Genomic DNA, 26,873 nt, shown 5'->3' with positions numbered 1-26,873 from the left:
TGCTACCAGTGTTAAAGACTGCGATGGAGCTCCGTATGCCACGGCAAACTGGCTGACACTGACGGCGGCGGTGCACAAATGCTGCGCAGCTAGCGCCATTCAACGGCCAACACCGCGATTCCTGGTGTGTCCACTGTGCCGTGCGTGTGATCATTGCTTTTACAGCCCTCTCGCAGTGTCCGGAGCAAGTATGGTGGGTCTGACACACCGGTGTCAATGTGTTCTTTTTTCCATTTCCAGGAGTGTATGTAACTTGACTTTGTCAATTGCTGTAATAGCTAAACGACAATAAAATTTCATTCAATTCAATTCAATTCATGATAAAGGTCTAAAAGTCAATATTAGCAAATCCCAGTCATTACCATTTAAACTTGGTAATTCATACCAAACCTGTATTGATAATATAAGTGGCATCAAAAAAGTAGACACTGACAAATGTAAACTTTTTGGGATATACCGAGACAAAAATCTCAGATGGGTAGAACATATCAATGTTGTATGCAATAAAATCAGCAGTTCACTGCACTTAATTAGCAAACTATCATATTTAGTCTCTGAACAAACATTAAAAACTGCTTATTATGGGACAATATTTGCACATATTAATTATGGAATAGAGGTATGGGGATGTGCTGCTAATAAACACATGAACAGAATCCCAACACTGCAGAAAAGAGCACTCAGGACCATGCATCGACTAGGATACAGATGTTCATCTAGGGAAACCTTTGTACAACATAAATATCTAACAGTATACTCCTTCTATTTGTACAAATTAATAACATTCTTTGTGGACCATAAAAGTAATGAAGCTAAGTCCTGTGATGTCCGTACCCATAACATCAGACAAAAAGATTGCTTCTTCAGAAACAGAACTAAACTAAAGACAACAGATCATAGTCCTTGTATAAATGGCCAGATATGGTTTAACAAACTGCCAAGTGCTATAAGATGCCACAGAAATAAAGTATTCAAAAGGGAATTAAAAACATTCTTAACTCTCTAATGTTTGTACTCACTGAATTAATACTGATATTAAAATGTAGCTATTCTTAAATGTAGGCCAACCCTTCTGTCTATACGATGTACTATTCTGAGGTGATTGTAATGTACATTATTTTTGTAACAACATGCTGTAAATTCAGATACCTATACTATGTAACAACTGTATATTGCTTTATGAAGTATTGTACCGTATATTGCCAAGTGTGTCACCCTTAAGTGGCTTCTTGTAAATGTGAATTGCAAATTCCTACTGTTTGTACAAAAATTGTACGAAAATGCTGTGAAAATTGCAGAAGTCACCAGTTGGTGACTATATGCAAAAAAAAGACAATAAATAAATAAATGAAACTAGCAGTGAATGGCTACTAATAACTACTGATTTATAAATCACCCAAAGTGTTATCATAATGCAAGAATATTTATCAGCTAATTTGAAATGTAGCATAATTAACTTCTTATTACTAACTAACTGCCAATGACTGACAAAAAAGTAAAGTGTTCACAAAGTATACAAAACAATCATAATGTAATAATGTTTACCAGCTGAAATGCACATTAACTAGAGATATAATGATTAAGGAACCATACAGTTGTGAAATTAGCTTCAGATCTTACAGATTAGTGTTAGATTAATTGTCGTAGTACTTTTAAAGTCTTTTAACAACTATGAAATTACAGTACACAACAGCAAACCCTCTGCACAAAATCATCATTGATTGACAATTAAGCACTAAACAAAGACGGAGTGTGTCAGTTTCAAATCCTGTCCGTGAAATGATACACAGCACAAACTTAAGTTCACTTAATTATCACACTCTCTATCATTAATGATTAAGATAAAATATTCATTAAATCAGACAGCATAACTAATTCTCAAGTCAACATACTCTAATACATCCCTAAGCTGTAATCGTTTGACTGTAAATTTCATGAGTCCCACTGTGTACTTCAATACACTTTCTGTGTTTACTGCTTAATGGACAAGGCATAGTTCTCTAATCATTAAGACATCATAATGCAACCTGATCTCTAAAATTAATTACTACATAACAAAAGTGATACTTAAAAAAATTATGATTACCTATGCAAAACATCCCAGCAACTTGAATTCATGGCACAAACTCTGTAATCATCATTATGTAGCATATAGCATAAAAACTTACAGAATCATTAAGTATTCTTAGTAGAAGCTATCAAACAGCACAATATGTAAATCATTCTACAGTATACATCACACAGTTGACATAAATCATAAGTAAAACAGAAAAGCGCATCATTAATCAGACAACAAAATCATTGAATGCATAAGCTGAGTAATGCTCAACTTCGTCCTCAGTATTCACAGTATTGCGTATCTCCTAGTATAAAATAGTTCAAAGCAAAAACTACCTTTTCCATGATATTATGCAGTATTCTGTAATTATGTTGCCTTGCTAGTTCTCTTTTCACATCTACTTTAGAGTTGAACTACATGTCCAATGAGCACAATCAAACACTGTTCTGCATTTACAAAACATTGCTGCTCTCTCATTTAAGACTTTATAACTCACACCCACTGATCTTTATGTCAGTATTGTGTCTATTATGCAAGTCAGTGTGAAATATAACAGCTCATTCTTCATGTGATTCCAAGAACTAATTTAGTTTATCTTTCACATGACACCAAAGATAATTTAGGTTGCTTAATTAACTATTGTAGCATTAGGCAGGACCTGTGTAAGCAATTGCACCTTCGGAACACTGAAATGTATTTTCAATAACGTTATGTCAAACTACTCATCAGTTTGGATCCATCCACTGCTAATAACATGTATAATCAGTTTGCCTAATTCCAACTAGAGCCAATAATGTAGGCAAATACAGAGTGCTACTTACTGTAAAGAAGACACATTAAGTTGCAGACAGGTACAATTGAAAGACACTGCCTGTCTGCAATTATCATGTGTTCTTTGTGGTAAGTAGCAGTCTGTCTTTACATACATTGTTGATATTCCTACCTGGAGTTTCCATTGTACTATAAGAACCCTTCAGTTACAAACAGTCAAATAATGAAAGCGGCAACAAAAAGACTATTTCTATAATGTTTTTGTCAGTTACTATGCAGTTACTATGCAACTGCCTATCATAACAACAGCTAATTACTTACTAATCACTGAAATTCATAAAACAAAGTCATACTGATTATGCAAATCAAGTGATTATTTGGACTACCATAATATTTATTGAAATCCTTTTCATGCTTTTCTGTGAATACCAGTATTCTCTAGTGTATTTATTTGGACTGCACAATTAATTGTGTCAATAGCCTTGGCAACCGGTGGTTATACAATACTTTTGGAAGGGTATTGAGATGTAACAATTTTTATGATTTCAAGAGCCAATTTAGCTTTCACATGACACTAAATCTAATTGAGGTTACTTAATTAACTGTTGTATCATTAGATAGTGCTCATCCAGGCAATTTCACCTTTTGAGCATAGGATTGTAGTTTTCAATAACATCATGTCAAAGTATTTGTAAGTATTACATCCATCTAATGCTAGGAACATGCATAATTAATTCATCTAATTACAATCACAACCATTCAGTTACAAACAACCAAATAATGAAAGAGACAACAAAAGTACTGTTTTTAAAATGTTTGAAACCTGTAACAATTCTGATTAACATACTGTCAGTTTACTATGCAATTGTTGATCATAACAACATGTAATTACATTACTAATTACTCAAGCTCATAAAGCAAACTATTACTGATGATGTAAATAAAGTGATTGTTTGGTACTGTAATATTAATTTAAATTCTGTTCATGCCAAAAAATTAAATATGCATATTTGGAACCAGAAACGTATTTGCAAGATTTGGGATGGTGTAGTTTCAGAGCAGTTAACAAAAATGTAATCAGCATTGTTGATTTGAAGCATTTCACTTATTTTTCTATGAAATCAACAAATATATATTTGACCTTGTATCCTGTTTCATGTATTTCAAATGTAACCACCAAATGATAACATTTTCTGTAATTTTGAATAACTTCTGTGACTGCAATTAACAAAATTACTTTATGTAACAACAAAATTACTTAATGTAACAATGTGACCATTGTCAGCAAATTTATATAAGACCTATGAGAAATTTTGTGAGATGGCCAGTATGATGTAAGAGTTTGACAAGGACCCTGTGATGTAAACAGTAAACCTAAAACAACAACTGTCTTTACATGATTATTGAGAATCATGCGGTTCTCCTCACCATTTTCATTTAACAATATCTGTAGTGAACTCTTGAGCAAGATAAGTTGACAACATTAATTATTATTCTGAAGATATCTAGAATCTTCTGTGACCTGTCTAAAGCATTCAATTGTATAGATCATAAAATTCTACTTGTGAAGGCTGAATGCTATGGATTAAATGGTAAAGCAAGTCATATCTAGACAACAGAAGACAGAAGCTAGTATTGTACAATTCTGCAATGGCACCTGCCTGCACTGACTGGGGCACACTTAAATGTTTGTCAATGATCAGCCATGCTGTATGACACAAAAGCACACTTTAACATGTGTGCTGATGACACAGTCATTATGATTGACAAAAAAAAAAAAACCAATTGCAGTCTAGTCAACACTGCGACCATTGTATTCAAAGAAGCAATAGATTGGTTCACTTCAAATGGTCTTTATTCAAAGAAGCAATAGATTGGTTCACTTCAAATGGTCTGTCACTCGATGTTACCAAGACTCAATTCATTCAGTTTCAAACAGCAAATAAAAAATAGGACAATATTGTAATAAAATGTGGTGACAAAGAAGTATTGGTAGTGAGTCTTCCAAATTCCTGGGATTACACATAAACAACAATCTAAAGCAACAGTTCACATCAACAATCTATGAAAAGACGGAATTCAGCAGTATTTGCCATTTTCTTAATTTCATCTGTTTGTTACTTGTAAACAATTAAAATTGCATACCTAGGATATTTCTATTCACTTATGACATATGGCATCATATTTTTGGGTAACCAGTCACAAGCAAACAAAGTCTTTATTGCACATAAGAGCATCACCAGAATTATGGCTAGAGTGCACCTCAAATGCTCTTGCAGAAACTTATTCCAACAGCTCGGGATCCTCACCATGTTGTCTCAGTACATTTTTTTCACTAATGTACTTTGTGTACAATAATCAAACAATTTACAAAACAAAAAGTGAATTTCATGATCATGATACAAGAAGTAAACATGATTTTCAGAAAGATATAAAAAATCTCAGGATGGTACAGAAAGGAGTACATTACTCAAGCATAAAAGTATGTACTAAACTTCCATTTCATGTTAAATCAGTCACTGGGAATATGAATAAATTCAAAAAACAGAGAAAACTTATTTTTTTGAGTAGTTCTTCCTATTCTTTAGAGGAATGTTTTGACAGTGTGTAACAATGTGTACAATGTGTTTACATATAAACATTCCTATAAGAATTGACTATGTAGCACTGGCATACCAATTATCAACAGAATGCTTCTCATATGTATTACAATGTAAGACTTGCAATTTTGTGTAATCATAATTACTACTATAATCTGTGTTATAAACACTTGAACATCATGTATCTGTTTACATACCGGTATGATTTGTAAGCCTTATGACCATTTAGATTGGTTATTACTGTAATAATCTGACACATTCTACATCCCAATTATACACTTGCATCAAGTATCTATGGAACATGAAAATAAATAAATAAATAAAAATAAACTGAGTTGCACCCACCAAAATACACAAACTTTCCTTACAGCTGCCATTAACATTATGAAAATATGATTAACTTTCAGTGCAACTGACATGTTTGATATTACTATAAAATTGTTTCTGAACAGAAAAATAAAGTTGCTAGGTGATTTCTCACCAGATTCAATTGCTTAGCACAAATCTACATAATTCATTATACTTCAGTAAATTTGTCACACATTCATTTCAAACTGATTGTAAAATTTATTTTTATACAGCTCCCACCAACCAAGTTTAGCATGTTCAGAAAAGTTTGAGAAACATAGACCAATTACTGCCCAATAATTGTGCTTGAATTTAATCAGAACTAAAGATCTTATAAATGATGACAATTCCTATATCATGTATATGATAAAATGGATGATAATAAATTAAATTAAATAAAATTAAATTGCATTACATGTGTTCCGTAGAATGGAGATCCAAATCTCCAACCAGCCCTTAAATTCTTTTCTGTACTATGCACTTCAAAAACTGTTTTATTTTTTACTTGAGTAGATGTACCATTCATTTCTCATTTAAAATACATGATATTATTTCAGAACGTTATTCTTAAAAATTATCACCCCTGTTTTTCAGATGCTTAATGATCTGAAGAACTATTTACTAGATCGAAAATGTCTTCCATTTTTCTGGGTGGAAGAAAATGATTTGTTGTCAAAATTAAATTCAGATGAGAAGAATAACATAGGAGGCTACCTTAAAAATATGGTTGATGAAATTGAAAAGAATCTTGATGTAGACGGATTTCTAGAAAGATATTTCAATTTACCTGACAGGTAAGTTCATGTCTTGTGTATCTCATACCAACCACGGGAAAGTAATTGTAGTGTTTTGTATTATTATATAAAATCAGAGCCATTACTTTTGTTTGGTGGAGTGAAGAATGAAACATCTTTGTATCTGTCCACTGCCAACATGAGATAACTAAATAAAATAATATTTATTCTCATGGTTATGAGATTATTTGATCTCTTTGTACTACGGAAATTACAAAAATACTTTTGCAATGAAAATCAAGGATTCTCAGTATCAGCTTAATATATTTTTTTTAACTTTATTTGTTAGTGCCCATTAAATAAATGTCAATAGTTTTTGCACTAAGGGTCAGCCACATGAGTTATAATATATTTGCTTCCTCTGCTCAGATATTAGCAGAATATTGTGTTCATTTTGTAATCTTACCCTCCCACACATATCAGTACTAAAATTCTCTGCCTATATAAGTTTTGAAAGCACCAAGAGCTCCAAGTCTTGAGTCTAGGGGCTCATTTTTGCGGCTGAAATTTTGATTTTGTACACTGTGTGATCAAAAGTATCTGGACACCTCCAGAAACATACGTTTTTCATGTTAGGTGTATTGTGCTGCAACCTACTGCTAGGTTCTCCATATCAGTGACCTCAGTAGTCACTAGACATCATGAGAGAGCAGAAGGGGGCACTCCACAGAACTCTCGGACTTCAAGCGTGGTCAAGTAATTGGGTGTCCCTTGTGTCATGTGTCGGTATGTGAGATTTTCACACTCCTAAACATCCCTAGGTCCACTGTTTCTGATGGGATAGTGAAGTGCAAATGTGAAGGGACACGTAAAGCATAAAAGCGTACAGACTGACCTCGTCTGTTGACTGACAGAGACCACTGATAGTTGAAGAGGGTCATAGTGTAATAGGCAGACATTTATCCAGACCATCACACAGGAATTCCAAACTGCATCAGGATCCACTGCAAGTACTATGACAGTTAGGCAGGAGCTTAGAAAACTTGGATTTCATGGTCGAGCGGCAGCTGTAAATGCCAAATGATGACTCATTTGGTGTAAGGAGCTTAAAAATTGGATGATTAAACAGTGGAAAAGTGTTGTGTGGAGTGATGAATTACGGTACACACTTTGGTGATCCAATGGCAGGATGTGAGTATGGCGAATACCCAATGAACGTCATCTGCCATCATGTGTAGCGCTAACAGTAAAATTCGGAAGTGGTGGTGTTATGGTGTGGTCATGTTTTTCATGTAGAAGGCTTGCACCCTTTGTTGTTTTGTATGGCACTATCACAGTACAGGCCTACATTGATGTTTTAATCACCATCTTGCTTCCCACTGTTGAAAATCAATTCAGGGATGGTGACTGCATCTTTCAACACGATCGAGCACTTGTTCATAATGCATGGCCTGTGACAGAGTGGTTACACGACAATAACATCCCTGTAATGGAGTGACCTGCACAGAGTCCTGATCTGAATCCTATAGAACACCTTTGGGATGTTTTGGAACGTCGACTTCATGCCAGGCCTCACTGACTGACATCCATATCTCTCCTGAAAGCAGCACTCCATGAATAACAGGCTGCCATTCCCCAAAAAACCTTCCAGCACCTGACTGAAGGTATGCCTGTGAGAATAGAAGTTGTCATCGAGAATAGAAGTTGTCATCAAGGCTAAGGTTGGGCCAACACCATAATTAACTGCAGCATTACCAATGGAGGGCACCAAGAACTTGTAAGTCATTTTCAGCCAGGTGTGTGGATGCTTTTGGTCACATAGTGTAGTTTGCCAGTTGCTATGAATATCATTTTATTTTATCCCATTCTTTTAAATCACACCGACTTTACAGTTTTCACTTCTGTCACACCATAAATTACATTATTAGTGATACAATCAAAAAACATCTAATTCCATCAGAGGCATGCCCACCACTATTTACATTCTGCAGTAGTCACAATATTCCAAAGAGTTTATAAGGCAAAAGAGAAATTTCTTGACAGAATAAGAGGGGGACTAATAACCTCAGATGTTAAGAGCCATAGTGCTCAGAGCCATTTGAACAGAATAAGAATCATCACCGAGATATATTATTATTTTATAAATGAGTCCAGAAGTAAATTTAATAATTTGCATTTGATTGTGCAATTAATAATATGAATTGTAAGTATGCCAGAAATTTCTTAATTTGAAATATTTTTAATAGAAGAGTAAGTCTAACTGTATGTACAGAGTACTAACAAATTAATTTTTTTTTTACTTATCATAGCCCAAAACATAGACAAAATCATATGCAGGTCATTAACTTAGACAGCTGATATAACATTCACCTATACAAGAATCAATAGTATTCTTGACATCAGTTATTTCTACAAAAAAAAAAAAAAAAAAAAAAAAAAAAAAAAAAAAAAAAAAAAAAAAAAAAAAAAAAAAAAGGAGGTAATGTTAGAGGAGGGTGACCCATTACACATGACAAAAATATTTACTATATAAATCGTAATCTATACATATATCAGGAGATGGCATTCAGATTTTCATATCTGTGGAACATACTGTCATAAGACAAATAATACAAGATCAAAACTACAACATTACACCTCTAAACTTGTAAATTACTAGAATTAATAAATATTAAGTTAAGATCTATACAATCAAACCTTCAAAATCTTCAAGAGAGTAGAGAAAAAAATTTCAGTGAATAAGTGTACAACGAATGAGATGACTCAAAAAACTCACAACGACGGGTACAGACCACAAAAATATTCTCAATCATGTGTAGTAATCAATCAGCCATATAAACCATAGTATTTGGAGATATGTTGTCTCATGAAAGAACAAACTAATGGAAAAATCTTAGAGGCTGAGTTTACATTGTGGGGATTGACCCACGAATCGAAACCACACCAGATACAAACCACCAAAAAGTTTCAGTACAACAAAATGGGTAAAGCTCATAATCATATCAATAAGTTCAATTATATGCAAAGAGTAACTGTAAGAAGCATCTCAATCAAAGGATCTCCTTGAGTACACACACACACAATCACGATGACCAGGCATACCCAAACCAGAGCTAGGCAGGTGTCTGCCCACAACTCAAGATCCAATCATATATAATATTGCAATAGTCAGGACAGATTAAAATAAATGACACAGTCCAGCAGCTTAAGAACCAAAATATAGATGTCTTCCACACTATTTGCTGATTGTCTATTCAACTAAACTACACACATAAACACCTAGAAGATTGATTTACAATGATAAAAAAATACATACTTATTTAAGGTTACGTAATGTATTGGTATGTTAATCCCCCTACATGCATTTATGCTGAATAACACTGTCTTTAGCAGTCTTGCAAACAATTCACAAATATCAGTTGCAACACAGATCCAAACAGCAGTTGCTCGAGTACGTTACCCAGCACCTATGATCTTTCCCAAGTTGACTGATCCAGCAGGGTACAGCCATACAGCAGTTTGGGGAGTGGATTCACCCACATCTTTCCTCCTTAGAGCCCTCATCACACTCTCCAACAGATAGCATTCAATTAAATCCTGAAACATTATTTTGTGTACTAAATATGCTGTTCAATACCTTCTTCACATCACAAGAGATATGCTCTCCTTAGTCATTCTAAAATCAGTTATATGGGAATTTATGTCACATGTGATTAAAGAGTGTTCACATATGAAACATTAATAAACAGAGTTAAATGCAATCAGAGGAATGGACTAATAAGGTAATACAAACAGACATGCTTAGCTACTATTCCTAATCTTTGCAGTACAAATTATGAACATTGTCCCATTTCAAAATTGCAAAAAGATTTACTCATTTAGTCTCATAGCATATATATATTTTTTTGTGTGTCTATCGACCTGCCAGCGCTTTCGTTTGGTAAGTCACCTCATCTTTGTTTTTATATATAAACAAAGATGATGTGACTTACCATACGAAAGCGCTGGCAGGTCGATAGAAACACAAACAGACACATACATACACACAAAATTCTAGCTTTCGCAACCAATGGTTGCTTCGTCAGGAAAGAGGGAAGGAGAGGGAAAGACGAAAGGATGTGGGTTTTAAGGGAGAGGATAAGGAGTCATTCCAATCCCGGGAGCATATATATATATATATATATATATATATAGTTATAATAGAGGGAAACATTCCACGTAGGAAATATATATCTAAAAACAAAGATGATGTGACTTACCAAATGAAAGTGCTGGCAGGTCGACAGACACACAAACAAACACAAACATACACACAAAATTCAAGCTTTTGCAACAAACTGTTGCCTCATCAGGAAAGAGGGAAGGAGAGGTGGTCTTTCCCTCTCCTTCCCTCTTTCCTGATGAGGCAACAGTTTGTTGCGAAAGCTTGAATTTTGTGTGTATGTTTGTGTTTGTTTGTGTGTCTGTCGACCTGCCAGCACTTTCATTTGGTAAGTCACATCATCTTTGTTTTTATATATATATATATATATATATATATATATATATATATATATATACAGGGTGATTCAAAAATGCATGTAAATATTTTAAGGGTGTATTTGTGAGGTAAATATAAGACAAAAATGTTCTATAAATGTTTTTCCATAAACGTTTAATTCCAGAGTTATCGTTAAATACGAAAGTCATGTCCGTATCAAAACGACGGCAGTGCAAGCAGCAGGATGCCATATTCTGGTACGTAATTCGCATACGTATCTCCCAACAGTTGATTCGAAACTGCATGAATAGTGTTTGTTTTTGTTTGCATGTGATGTTTACTCCTACTGTACGGAAGATGGCGCTGATGTTGTTGGTAACGGAAAAGTACGTCCTGTCGCTCATTCATCGTCAGAAGGCTAAAGGTTTTGTGCACATGATGTACTCAAACAGTGAGTATGCTGATATGCACCTCGTGTATGGTGCAGCAGATGGAAATGCACTTGCAGCAAGACGAAGGTACAGTGAGCTGTTTCCAGGAAGACGGTTACCAAGTCATCAGACGTTTGTATCTGTGGACAGACGTATGCGGGAGTATGGCATTCGTCCTGGGCCACATTCAGGTCGACCACTTGAGCATGCAGTGAACGTCGAGGAACATGTTTTGGACCTGGTAGACCAAGATCCATCTATCAGTACGAGACAAATTAGTGCAGCTGTACGACTTCCACAATCTACTGTATGGCGGCTGCTTCGGAGACAACAGTTGCATCCATTTCACCTGCAAAAAGTGCATGAATTGACACCTGAAGACTATCCTCGCCGTCAGCAATTCTGCCAGTGGTTACAAGAGCGTCATTTGAATGATCCAATGTTCATTCGGCGGATATTATTCACAGATGAGGCCATGTTTACTCGTGCGGGTGTAATCAATTCGCATAATATGCACCAGTGGGCTGTCGAGAATCCTGGCGCGAGAATTGTGCGTGGATATCAACATCAATTCTCCATAAACATTTGGTGTGGTATTGTGGGGAATTACTTACTCGGACCTCATGTTCTGCCTCCAAGGCTGAATGGGCACGCGTACTGCGAATTTTTGGAGGGAGAATTGCCTGGATTGTTACAGGATGTCCCTCTTGCAACACGAGCCACCATGTGGTTTATGCACGATGGTGCTCCCGCCCATTACAGCCGCAACGTAAGGGCGTACCTCAATTCTGCGTATCCACATCGATGGATAGGTCGCGGAGGACCAATTGCTTGGCCAGCCAGATCACCTGACCTGAACCCTTTAGACTTTTATTTATGGGGCCGACTAAAGACATTGGTGTATTCTTCTGCAGTACCGAACAGAGAAGTGCTACAACAAAGAATTGAAGGTGGTTGTGAAATTATTCGTGGAGAGTTGAACGGACTGTGTAATGTGCAGAGATCATTGATGCGACGAGCACGGGTCTGTCTGCAAGTTCAGGGACAGCATTTTGAACATGCATTGCATTAAGATTTGTGCAAATACAGTACAGTACAGTACAGTCTGTAAAATGCTTCAATTTTCCTTAGTTATTGTGCATTGCTGTAGTTCAATCAACAGGACCTAAATTAATACAGTGTTCGCGAGGAATTGTTTCAGTTTGTTACGTCACGTTTATTTATCAGTTTGCGTTGTTAGTCCAAATGCACTGTAATTAAACTGTGAACTCTGGGAATTAAATACCTTATGTTGTATTGAATGTATTATCCTGTTTTGTTCATAACTCTGTAATAAGCCAAGTATGGAAAAAATTGTATAGAACATTTTTGTCTTATATTTACCTCACAAATACACCCTTGAAATATTTACATGCATTTTTGAATCACCCTGTATATATATATATATATATATACACACACACACACACACACACACACACACACACACACACACACACACACACACACACATATATATATATATATATGTCATCCCGGGGAATTTTGGCCATGACATCTTCAAGTTTAGTCCAGAATTTTTCAGTTTGTAGTTGGCATTTTTTGTTGTCTATGTTTGTGGGTGCATGAACATTTATCAATGTGTATTTCTTGGTGGCGCACTGGATACGCATGGTCATGAGGCGATTATTTATGGAAGAGACCTCTCTAATTGAGCCTAATATATTTCTGTGCACCGCAAATGCCATGCCCAGGAGTGGCGTACCATTGGCAATTCGTTTGTCAGTCTTGCTCTTGAAGATGCGATAGTTTCCATAGTCTATTGTATTTTCATCCGTGAATCTAGTTTCTTGTAACGCTAAGATCTTAATTTTTTGTTGGTCTAGCTGTGTTACTAAGTTGTGTAATTTTCCAGGTTGAATTAGGGTCTGAATGTTAAAGGTACCAATGTACATGGGAACCTTGGGACGAAGTTTGCTTGAGAACTCTGATCGTGATGGCCTGGGTTCCCCAGAATCTGAAAACCCAGTTGTCATCTGTCGATGAGTGGATTGGTTACCACCTGGGGTAATTCTGTCATTACTCTCACGAATCATGATAGCTTGTAAGTTTTGATCCAGTGTTTCCACTGGGTGTTTAGAACCAGGGACGTCAGTTCCTGGAGCATATAATACAGCCGCACCTACTAGATGCACAAATTGGCAGAGAGAAAGAACACCAAAAAACTGTAGGAAAATATCCAGCACACAGATTCACCAACAGAAGCGGACTGAGATTTATTGAACTATGCCAACAAAATAATCTAAAAATAATGTCTACATCTTTGAGAAAAAAACCTAGAAAACAAAAGACCTGGACGTCCCCCATACAAGAGATCGGCGAATATCAGATTGACCACATTGCCATCTCCTATTTCGTACAGAAAGAGATCCATGATGTCCAAGTCTGCAGAGGGGCGAACATTGACTCAGACCACTACTTAACACGCATTAAAGTGAAATTCACCCCAAAAAAATTATATCCGAAGAAAACACACATGATGAAATTTGACACACAAACAATCAAGGAAACCAATCTGAAGGAGGAGTGGGAAAAGGAACCAGCTGACTCTTGGGAAAAATTTCGAACAAAAATTACAAAGAAGGCAAAAGAACTGATCCCATTGAAAAAGAATACAAAACACCTCTGGTGGGACTCTGGATGTGAAAAAGCACTGGAAGAAAGAAAGAAAGCCTTTCTGAAGTATAACAGTAAAAAATCCCCAGAAAATCTTGATCACTTCCACAACACCAGAAGACAAGTGGCAAAAACAATCAGACAAGTCAAGAGGAAGTACCTCAAGGAACAGTGTGAGTCTACTGAAGAAAATTTCCGTAACTATAATGTACGAGACTTCTATAAGACCTTTGCTGGGAGAATCAATGGATACGGCTCACGAAATCTATGTTTCAGAAAACCAGATGGAAAACTAGCGCTCACAAATCGGGAAAATTGTGAGGAGCTGGCAAGATACTTTTCCGGACTCCTCAATTGCCCTGAACCTGCTTCAAGATTCCCTCAAGAAACTGCTATCTACACAAATCCGGAATCCCCACCACCTACACTAGAGGAGATCCAAAGACATATTCATAGACTGAAAAACAACAAGGCATCCGGAGAAGATAATATCACTGCAGAACTACTTAAAAATCTTGGACCAAATTCCCTCAAAGAACTCACTCAAATCATCACAGACATTTGGCAGACAGAAAAACTACCAGAAGATTGGAAATGCGCCCTAATTCATCCACTGCATAAAAAGGGAGACATGGCAGATATAAAGAACTATCGAGGAATCTCCCTTCTCCAAGTCACTTATAAAATCCTCTCAGCTCGTCTTCTTCAACGAACACAAGAACAACTCGAACACAGTATTGTTGAATACCAAGCTGGCTTTCGCCCTCACCGATCCTGTGCAGAACAAATTTTCAATTTGAAGACAACACTAAAATACAAAGCAGTCAGAAACAGTCCGATCATTTGTTCCTTTGTTGATTTCGCAAAGGCTTATGATTCAATCGATAGGCAATCTCTCTTTATTATCCTTGAGGAGCTAGGACTCGATCCGAAAACCCTAAACCTTATCAAAGAAACGCTCACAAACACAACTTCTAAGATAAAATTCCTGGGTGAAATATCAGAGCCCTTCCTGATCAAAACCGGCGTCAGACAAGGTGACGGCTTGTCTCCACTCCTCTTCAACCTTGTCTTAGACAAAGTCATCCGAGAATGGGAAAAAGAACTGAAGAATCAAAATTACTGGAAGCCTATACAACTAGGAAGATCTAAAGATGGTATTAAAATTTTATGCTTGGCATTTGCAGATGACGTGGCCATTCTAGCAGAAAATGAGACCACAGCAATTAAACAGATAGACATTCTCAAAGAATGCGCCGAAAAAGTTGGGCTACAAATTTCCTTCCAAAAAACCAAATGCATCTGCTCAAAATTTGAAACTCAAAAACTGACTACAAAATATGGACAAATTGAGAGAGTTCCATTCTTTAAATACTTAGGCGAGGTCCTAGAACCCACAGGGGGAGAGAAAACTGCACAAAAAGTTCGACTGCGAAAACTGAAAAGAGCATACTGGAAAACCCACAACATCTACAATAAAAAGTGTCTCTCCATTCACTCAAAAATACGACACTACAATACAGTAATCAAGCCCGAAGCACTATATGCCAGCGAAACACTAACACTCCATAGAAAAGGCGACCTGGAAGGCATCCTGAAAGAGGAACGCAAAATTATCAGAAAGATTCTTGGCCCAAAAAGAACAGAAGATGGATACAGGTTACAGTCTCGGAAAACTACAGAAAAATTATCTAACCTCGCCGCAGACATCCGGAAAAGAAGACTAAAATTTTACGGTCATATCCACAGACTCCCAACACCCAGACTCTCAGGCAAAAAATCAATAATTGGAAAGTACAACCCGAGAATGAAGTTTGCAAGAGACAGGGGACAAAATGGACAGAGGAAAGAAAGAGAATTCATGGGGAAAGAATGAGAGAAGTTTGGAGGATTAAAAAATTGAATCGGAAAAGCTTTGCGTGATCCGTAGGGGTCCAATCGCACATAATAATATATATATAAAAAAACAAAGATGAGGTGACTTACCAAACGAAAGCGCTGGCAGGTCGATAGACACACAAACAAACACAAACATACACACAAAATTCAAGCTTTCACAACAAACTGTTGCCTCATCAGGAAAGAGGGAAGGAGAGGGAGGGACGACAGGAAGTGGGTTTTAAGGGAGAGGGTAAGGAGTCATTCCAATCCCGGGAGCGGAAAGACTTACCTTAGGGGGAAAAAAGGACAGGTATACACTCGCACACACACACATATCCATCCACACATACAGACACAATTTTTCCCACGTGGAATGTTTTCCTCTATTATATATATATATATAATTGCAGTTGATATCCATTTGACCTATGGCAGCGCCATCTAGCGGGCCAACCATAGCGCCATATGGTTTTTATATATAACAGAGGGAAACATTCCACATGGGAAAAATACACTCCCGGAAATTGAAATAAGAACACCATGAATTCATTGTCCCAGGAAGGGGAAACTTTATTGACACATTCCTGGGGTCAGATACATCACATGATCACACTGACAGATCCACAGGCACATAGACACAGGCAACAGAGCATGCACAATGTCGGCACTAGTACAGTGTATATCCACCTTTCGCAGCAATGGAGGGTGCTATTCTCCCATGGAGACGATCGTAGAGATGCTGGAATGTAGTCCTGTGGAACGGCTTGCCATGCCATTTCCACCTGGCGCCTCAGTTGGACCAGCGTTCGTGCTGCACGTGCAGACCGCATGAGACGACGCTTCATCCAGTCCCAAACATGCTCAATGGGGGACAGATCCGGAGATCTTGCTGGCCAGGGTAGTTGACTTACACCTTCTAGAGCACGTTGGGTGGCACGGGATACATGCGGACGTGCATTGTCCTGTTGGAACAGCAAGTTCCCTTGCCGGTCTAGGAATGGTAGAACGATGGGTTCGATGACGGTTTGGATGTACCGTGCACTATTCAGTGTCCCCTCGACGATCACCAGTGGTGTACGGCCAGTGTAGGAGATCGCTCCCCACACCATGATGCCGGGTGTTGGCCCTGTGTGCCTCAGTCGTATGCAGTCCTGATTGTGGCGCTCACCTGCACGGCGCCAAACACGCATACGACCATCATTGGCACCAAGGCAGAAGCGACTCTCATCGCTGAAGACGACACGTCTCCATTCGTCCCTCCATTCACGCCTGTCACGACACCACTGGAGGCGGGCTGTACGATGTTGGGGCGTGAGCGGAAGACGGCCTAACGGTGTGCGGGACCGTAGCCCAGCTTCATGGAGACGGTTGAGAATGGTCCTCGCCGATACCCCAGGAGCAACAGTGTCCCTAATTTGCTGGGAAGTGGCGGTGCGGCCCCTATGGCACTGTGTAGGATCCTACGGTCTTGGCGTGCATCCGTGCATCGCTGCGGTCCGGTCCCAGGTCGACGGGCACGTGCACCTTCCGCCGACCACTGGCGACAACATTGATGTACTGTGGAGACCTCACGCCCCACGTGTTGAGCAATTCAGCGGTACGTCCACCCGGCCTCCCGCATGCCCACTATACGCCCTCGCTCAAAGTCTGTCAATTGCACATACGGGTCACGTCCACGCTGTCGCGGCATGCTACCAGTGTTAAAGACTGCGATGGAGCTCCGTATGCCACGGCAAACTGGCTGACACTGACGGCGGCGGTGCACAAATGCTGTGCAGCTAGCGCCATTCGACGGCCAACACCGCGGTTCCTGGTGTGTCCGCTGTGCCGTGCGTGTGATCATTGCTTGTACAGCCCTCTCGCAGTGTCCGGAGCAAGTATGGTGGGTCTGACACACCGGTGTCAATGTGTTCTTTTTTCCATTTCCAGGCGTGTATATCTAAAAACAAAGATGATGTGACTTACCAAACGAAAGCGCTGGCAGGTCGATAGACACACAAACAAACACAAACATACACACAAAATTCTAGCTTTCGCAACCAACAGTTGCTTGGTCAGGAAAGAGGGAAGGAGAGGGAAAGACGAAAGGATATGGGTTTTAAAGGAGAGGGTAAGGAGTCATTCCAATCCCGGGAGCTGAAAGACTTACCTTAGGGGGAAAAAAGGACGGATATACACTGGCACACACACACACACACAGATCCATCCACACATATACAGACACAAGCAGACATATTTAAAGACAAAGAGTTTGGGCAGAGATGTCAATCGAGGCGGAAGTGCAGAGGCAAAGATGTTGTTGAATGACAGATGAAGTATGAGTGGTGGCAACTTAAAATTAGCGGAGATTGAGGCCTGGTGGGTAACAGGAAGAGAGGATATATTGAAGAGCAAGTTCCCATCTCCGGAGTTTGGATAGGTTGGTGTTGGTGGGAAGTATCCAGATAACCCGGACAGTGTAACACTGTGCCAAGATGTGCTGGCCGTGCACCAAGGCATGTTTAGCCACAGGGTGATCCTCATTACCAACAAACACTGTCTGCCTGTGTCCATTCATGCGAATGGACAGTTTGTTGCTGGTCATTCCCACATAAAATGCATCACAGTGTAAGGAGGTCAGTTGGTAAATCACGTGGGTGCTTTCACACGTGGCTCTGCCTTTGATAGTGTACACCTTCCGGGTTACAGGACTGGAGTAGGTGGTGGTGGGAGGGTGCATGGGACAGGTTTTACACCGGGGGCGGTTACAAGGATAGGAGCCAGAGGGTAGGGAAGGTGGTTTGGGGATTTCATAGGCATGACCTAACAGGTTACGAAGGTTAGGTGGACGGCGGAAAGACACTCTTGGTGGAGTGGGGAGGATTTCATGAAGGATGGATCTCATTTCAGGGCAGGATTTGAGTAAGTCGTATCCCTGCTGGAGAGCCACATTCAGAGTCTGGTCCAGTCCCGTTAAGTATCCTGTCACATGTGGGGCACTTTTGTGGTTCTTCTGTGGGAGGTTCTGCGTTTGAGGGGATGAGGAAGTGGCTCTGGTTATTTGCTTCTGTACCAGGTCGGGAGGGTAGTTGCGGGATGCGAAAGCTGTTGTCAGGTTGTTGGTGTAATGGTTCAGGGATTCCGGACTGGAGCAGATTTGTTTGCCACGAAGACCTAGGCTGTAGGGAAGGGACTGTTTGATGTGAAATGGGTGGCAGCTGTCATAATGGAGGTACTGTTGCTTGTTGGTGGGTTTGATGTGGACGGATGTGTGAAGCTGGCCATTGGACAGATGGAGGTCAACGTCATGGAAAGTGGCGTGGGATTTGGAGGAGGACCAGGTGAATCTGATGGAACCAAAGGAGTTGAGGTTGGAGAGGAAATTCTGGAGTTCTTCTTCACTGTTAGTCCAGATCATGAAGATGTCATCAATAAATCTGTACCAAACTTTGGGTTGGCAGGCCTGGGGAACCAAGAAGGCTTCCTCTAAGCGACCCATGAATAGGTTGGTGTACGAGGGGGCCATCCTGGTACCCATCGCTCTTCCCTTTAATTGTTGGTATGTCTGGCCTTCAAAAGTGAAGAAGTTGTGGGTCAGGATGAAGCTGGCTAAGGTAATGAGGAAAGAGGTTTTAGGTAGGGTGGCAAGTGATCAGCATGAAAGGAAATGCTCCATCACAGCGAGGCCCTGGACGTGCGGAATATTTGTGTATAAGGAAGTGGCATCAATGGTTACAAGGATGGTTTCCGGGGGTAACAGATTGGGTAAGGATTCCAGGCGTTCGAGAAGCTGGCTTCATCCTGACCCACAAAAGTGCCCCACTTGTGACAGGATACTTAACGGGACTGGACCAGACTCTGAATGTGGCTCTCCAGCAGGGATACGACTTACTCAAATCCTGCCCTGAAATGAGATCCATCCTTCATGAAATCCTCCCCACTCCACCAAGATTGTCTTTCCGCCGTCCACCTAACCTTCGTAACCTGTTAGTTCATCCCTATGAAATCCCCAAACCACCTTCCCTACCCTCTGGCTCCTATCCTTGTAACTGCCCCCAGTGTAAAACCTGTCCCATGCACCCTCCTACCACCACCTACTCCAGTCCTGTAAACCGGAAGGTGTACACGATCAAAGGCAAAGCCACGTGTGAAAGCACCCATGTGATTTACCAACTGACCGGCCTACACTGTGATGCATTCTATGTGGGAATGACCAGCAACAAACTGTCCATTCGCATGAATGGACACAGGCAGACAGTGTTTGTTGGTAATGAGGATCACCCTGTGGCTAAACATGCCTTGGTGCATGGCCAGCACATCTTGGCACAGTGTTACACCGTCCGGGTTATCTGGATACTTCCCACCAACACCAACCTATCCGAACTCTGGAGATGGGAACTTGCTCTTCAATATATCCTCTCTTCCCGTTACCCACCAGGCCACAATCTCCGCTAATTTCAAGTTGCCGCCACTCATACCTCACCTGTCATTCAACAACATCTTTGCCTCTGCATTTCCGCCTCGACTGACATCTCTGCCCAAACTCTTTGTCTTTAAATATGTTTGCTTGTGTCTGTATATGTGTGGATGGATATGTGTGTGTGTGTGTGTGCCAGTGTATATCCGTCCTTTTTTCCCCCTAAGGTAAGTCTTTCAGCTCCCGGGATTGGAATGACTCCTTACCCTCTCCCTTAAAACCCACATCCTTTCGTCTTTCCCTCTCCTTCCCTCTTTCCTGATGAAGCAACCATTGGTTGCAAAAGCTAGAATTTTGTGTGTATGTTTGTGTTTGTTTGTGTGTCTATCGACCTGCCAGCGCTTTCGTTTGGTAAGTCAGATCTTCTTTGTTTTTAGATATATTTTTTCCATGTGGAATGTTTCCCTCTATTTTATATATATATATATATATATATATATATATATATATATATATATATATATATATATATATATATATATATATATATATATATATAACTGAATTTGATTGGTTGTTAAGCTTTTTATGGCTGCTGGCAAGTTATTGAAGATGTGTGTTCCTGAATAATGCACACCTTTTTGTACAAGACTAAGTGACTTCAAATCCTTGTGAAGATTATTCTTATTTCTAGTATTGATTCCATGAATTGAGCTGTTGGTTTGGAAAAGTGATATATTTTTAATGACAAATTTCGTTAAGGGATAAATATATTGGGAAGCAGTAGTTAGTATCCCTAGTTCTCTAAAGAGGCTTCTGCAGGATGTTCTTGATTTCACATCATATATAACTCTTACTGCACGTTTTTGTGCCTGGAAAACTTTAGCTTGGCTTTATGAATTACCCCAAAAAATAATCCCATATGACATTATGGAATGAAAGTAAGCATAGTATGCCAGCTTTTTCATTTTTATATCCCCTATGTCTGACACAATTCGCATTGCAAATAGAGATTTGTTAAGACACTTCAGCAGTTCTGTGGTGTGCTCCTCCCAGTTGAATTTGTTATCAAGCTGTAATCCCAGGAATTTAACATTGTCCACTTCTTCTATCTGCTTGTCATCGTATGTTAGGCATATACTCGTGGGACACCCCCCCCCCCCCCCCCACCTCCCCCCCCTTACTAGTTCTGAACTGCATGTAGTGTGTTTTTTCAAAGTTTAGTGACAAAGAATTGGCTAGGAACCAGTGATTAAAGTTCACAAATATTTTATTAGCCGACCTTTCTAAGACTACACTTGATTTGCTATTTATTGCAATGTTTGTATCATCGGCAAACAAAACGAACTTGGCTTCTGGTAATGTTACTGATGCTATACACAAAAAAAAGTAAGGGCCCTAAAATGGAGCCTTGTGGGACCCCACATGTAATTAATTCCCAGTTGGATGATGCCTGGTAGCTTGATACATGTCTCTTTCCTAATAACACACTTTGTTTCCTGCCAGAGATATAAGATTTGAACCTTTTTGCAGCATTTCCTGTTACACTATAATATTCTAATTTATTTAAAAGGATATTTTGATTTACACATTCAAATGCCTTTGACAGATCACAAAATATACCAGTTGCCTGCAATTTTTTGTCTAATGAATTAAGCACATTTTCACAATAAATGTAGATAGCCCTCTCAATATCAGAACCCTTTAGAAATCCAAATTGTGACTTTGGCAGTATGTTATTTGAGATAAGATAGTTATAAAGTCAATTGTACGTTGTCTTTTCTAAAATTTTTGAGAATGCTGGCAAAAGTGAAATTGGGCAGAAATTTGATGCTGTCTCTTTATCTCCCTTCTTAAACAGTGGCTTAACGTCAGCATATTTCAACCATTCAGGAAATATTCCACTGATATATGACTGGTTACACAGATAGCTTCATATGTTACTTAACTCAGAATCACATTCTTTAATTAACTTTGTTGGTATTTCATCATAGCCACTAGATGTTTTTGATTTTAAAGTTTTTATGATGGATATTATTTCTGCTGCGGTAGTGAGAGTCAAATTCATATTATGGAAGTTACTTGAAATATCTGGTCTGAGGTATTCCATAGCAGCATCTGCAGAACCTGACAACCCCATCTTGTCAGTAACAGTTATAAAGTTCTGCAACACTATACACGTCTGTCACCAATGTATCATTTACTCTTAATGCTATTTGTCCCTCTTCATGTCTTGTTCTACCGGTCTCCTCCTTCACTATATCCCATATAGTCTTTATTTTGTTATCTGATATGACTATCTCTTCCTTGTAATATATTTGTTTTGATGTCCGTATTACAGTCTTTAATATTTAGCAGTATTTCTTGTAATGTGCTGTAGCATCAACATCAGAACTGTTTCGGATTGACAGATACAGTTTTCTTTTTGTTTTACAAGATACCCCTATTCCTTGAGTAATCCATGGCTTCTTTGTAGACTTTGCTGTAACCTTGGTAAGTTTTGGGGGAAAACAGTGTTTGAATCAGGTAATTACTTTATTAGCAAAAGAGTTATATTTTTCATTCATGCCATGAGCACTGTAAACATCAGTCCAGTCAATTTCTCTGAGGAGTGTCCTAAAATAATCAATTTTTGGCTTATTGATTACCATCTTGAGCTCAGATTTAACAGATTTTATATCCTGTTCAGTATTAACATTTAACAGAAGGTAATGTCATGGTCCAAGAGGCAATAGACTATTGGTTTTGTAATAAAATTTTGTTCATTGGATTTTTCTATAAAGATATTATTAATGGCTATTTGTGAGCAATTGGCTACTCTAATGGGGAACTTTACAGTGGGAATTAAGTTGAATGATAGTGTTAATAACTCAAATAAGTTCTTATTGGGAGAGTCTTTAAGGAAATCTACACTGAAATCACCAGCAACCACTATCTCTTTGTTTTTGGTTGTTAAATGGCGCAGTACAGATTCAAGGTGGTTTACGAACAGATTAAAGTTACCTGCAGGTGCTCGATATACACTTGATATTATGAAGGATTTTTTGTGAAATTCTACTTCTGTTGCACATGCTTCCATATGCTGTTCTAGGCAAAATTTATGAATGTCTATGTTCTTAAATTTATGACAGTTCCTGATGAATGTGGCAACTCCTCCTTTCTCCATTTCCGATCTACAAAAGTGAGTTGCTAACCTAAACCCTGTAACACTTAAAAGTTCTATACCAGTGGTCACATGATGTTCAGAGAGGCAGATAATGTCAGCTGGGTTTGAAGACTCTAATTCATCTATGCAGATAATTAATTCATTAATTTTATTTCTCAGTCCTCGAATATTTTGATGCAATAAAGATAGCTGACATTAAGTGTTGACTGAGTAAAAATTGGGTGGAGTTAAAATATCTGCTGACTGTTGAAAATTCTTAACCAATAGCTGTTTATGCTGATGTAATAAGCTAGAATTATGTTTTTTGGTTTCTTTCTCAAACTGAAGGTTTGTCTCAGTCCTAACCTGTCTTAAAATTTGGTTTCTTTCTGTCCTCGCTACCCTAAAAAAGGGTCTTTTCTGAACCCTATAACCACTGGTATTTTGTCACTCATGACAGTGCCTCCCCCCTTTAACTTTCCTGCTATTTTCCCAGCCAGTTTACCCTTCCCCTTCCTGTTGAGGTGAAGGCCATGCCTAGTATAATCCCAGCTATTGAGAGAATCAACAGGAACCACACCAATGTGTGACCCTGCACCCGACATAAGCAGCCGTTCCAACTCCAAATTAACTCTCTTGACAGAAGAGTTCAAATGAGGTTGGTCATGGCACCCAAGAACAGATACAAACTCAACACTAGTATTCTTTCATGCTGATGCAATCTTTGCCAGGTCACACTCTATACTGTACCCAGGATCTTTGTCAATACTATTACCTGCCCCACCCACTACAACCACGGTGTCTTCCTTAGTGAAATCTTTGCAAAGTGATGCTAAATCCTCTGTCACCTTCTCCAGACCAGCACTAGGTTTAAAAAAATTGGTGACCTGGTATTCCGATTCTAGTTCATCCTGCAAAAGTTGGCCAACACCTCTTCCATGGGAACTACCTAACAACAACACTTTCTTTCTCTTTACTGAATTCCCTACATTCTTAATTTTCAATTTGCTGCTGAAAGTTTTTTGTGCCCTGTCTACATCTGCAACTGCTTGAGGCTCACCAGCTTCTAACTGAAGCAACAGGTCAAATCTATTTTCCACATTCACCATGAAGCTGTCAGACAAAGTTCTAGGCCTGTTCCTCCTCTCGCCTGTTGCCACTTCCCACCTCTCTTTACCCTTCTCCCCCCTTAACCTGTCAAGGTCTCCTCAGGCCTTGTCTAACTCAGCCTGAAGGGCAGCAATTTTCCCCTTCTGTTCTAATATCTTCCTATCTCTACTAAAAATCCTACAAAACCACTGATGAGTCTCATTTACTTCCCCTATTCCCACGCCACTACAGTCGCCCACATGGAAAAGCTACAGCACCCATCACACCAAAGCCCCGACCTAACTATTCTACGGCAAGTCAAACACTTTTCACTCATGATAAACGTAATAGATTATTAAAAATAAGTCAGTTAAATTACAGATAAACATGAAAATATGGTTCCACAAATTTGGCCAATATGTAACTGTGTGTAAATAAAAACAACAGTGCAAAGTTTCTGAAACAACAACTTAAACTTTACGATACTTTCCAGAAATGGTAGTTAAATAATGAAGAGGTATGCTACAGTTAAATTTCTGGAGAGAGCAAAGAACAACTAAACAAAATTCTATAGATTTGCTGCAGCAAAACGTAAACAGAAAATACGATTGTATGATCTTTTCGCGTTTTCTGCTGTATTACGTAAAGAAAAATGAAACCTTCAATGGTTCACTTAAAAGATACACTAATACACCTATTCACCTTGTAATCAGTAGTAAACTATATGTTTTATAATCTAAAATGACTTATCTTTACGAGAACACCAAAACTCGCGCTAGTCGCCTGGCTACAGGGCTGCCAACAAGGTTTTATTTGACACAGATGGTAAGATTACTTTCTGTGTGCAAAAGGTTTCAGATTGGACATTAATTACAATGAGACTTTTTCATAAGTGATACGATATAATTCACTCAGGGTTTTCTTGGCAATTGTCACATATCATGATCTAGAAATGGCACAGTTCGATTTTCACACAGAATTTCTGTATGGAAGTCTTGTAGACTAAGTTTACATGGATATACTTGAGGGAATTGTGGCTAAAACAGAGAAACCTGTAGTTTGCAAACTTGACAAGTCACTGCACAGACTTAAGCAAGATCCTCTGGAGCAAGAAATTTATAGACTTTCTTTCACAATATATTTTTCAAGCAACTGATGCTGATCAGTGTTTATAAAGTGGTGTAATAAGTAGTGATGTTATGTTGTTAGCATTATTTGTAGATGATGGCCTTGTTGCATCTAAGTCAATGGCAGCAATTCATAAAGTTTCTACATCACTAAAAGAAGTCTTTCAAATCACTGTTGATGAATGTCATTGCTTTGGTGGAGTGAAAATTAAGTGAGATCACGTGGGACAGAAAATGTTAATATGTCAACATCTGTATATGAGAAGAATAACTGAGAAATTTGGAATGTCTGTAGCAAAAGGTTTAAGTGTTTTTGCTGATCCTCATGTGAGTCTGTTACCTAATGATAAAGAGTTCAATGATGAAAAAGTACCATATCGTGAAGTGGTTGGATCTCTTATGTTTTTGTCAGTTATCTCTCGACCATATATTTCATTTGCAGTGAACAGTGTGAGCAGATTATTGGACAGCCATACTAATGCACAGTGGCAAGCAGTGAAAAGAATTTAGAGGTACTTAATTGGAACACCTGATTATGGTATAGAGTACTCAAACAGCAGAAGCAAAATGCTACTGGTTGGTTTTTCTGATGCTGACTATGGAGGTGATCTTACTTCACAAAATTCAGCAACAGGATTTGTTTTTCTTTTGGCTGGTGGTCCTGTAGCCTAGACTTCTGAGAGTCAAAAGGTTGCTCTAAGTACAACTGAATCCGAATTTGTAGTTGCTGCTACTAAGGATGCAATTTGCCTGAGAAAATTACTACGTGGTCTGGGAATCAAGTGTAAAGAACCAACTACATTACAAACCAACAACTAGAGTGCAATCAAGTTGTCAAAAAATGCTGAATATCACAAGCACACCACACATATAGATGTGCAGATATTCCTTACATGAAAAAGTAAAGTGTAAAGAGATAGAAGTTGTTTATGTGTGTACCAAAGAATAACTTGCTGATTTGTTGACCAAATCATTGTTGTTGTTGTTGTGGTCTTCAGTCCTGAGACTGGTTTGATGCAGCTCTCCATGCTACTCTATCCTGTGCAAGTTTCTTCATCTCCCAGTACGTACTGCAGCCTACATCCTTCTGAATCTGCTTAGTGTATTCATCTCTTGGTCTCCCTCTACGATTTTTA

At 38.7% G+C, this 26,873-nt stretch overlaps 1 protein-coding gene across 2 annotated transcripts in view; it reads left to right on the top strand.

Annotated features, from left to right (window-relative positions):
* Nucleotides 1-26,873, top strand: part of LOC124606353 (cyclic GMP-AMP synthase-like) — a 353,987-nt gene that overhangs the window by 215,101 nt on the left and 112,013 nt on the right. For both annotated transcript variants that reach the window (XM_047138335.1, XM_047138334.1), the window contains exon 9: nucleotides 6,373-6,572. In XM_047138335.1, the coding sequence (XP_046994291.1) occupies nucleotides 6,373-6,572 (200 nt within the window). The remainder of the gene's footprint in view (nucleotides 1-6,372; nucleotides 6,573-26,873) is intronic.

Source organism: Schistocerca americana, chromosome 3, assembly GCF_021461395.2.
Source record: "Schistocerca americana isolate TAMUIC-IGC-003095 chromosome 3, iqSchAmer2.1, whole genome shotgun sequence".
In the NCBI taxonomy this organism is placed as follows: domain Eukaryota; kingdom Metazoa; phylum Arthropoda; class Insecta; order Orthoptera; family Acrididae; genus Schistocerca; species Schistocerca americana.
Note: the sequence above shows the minus strand (reverse complement) of the source record. Positions and strands in the feature narration are given on the sequence as shown.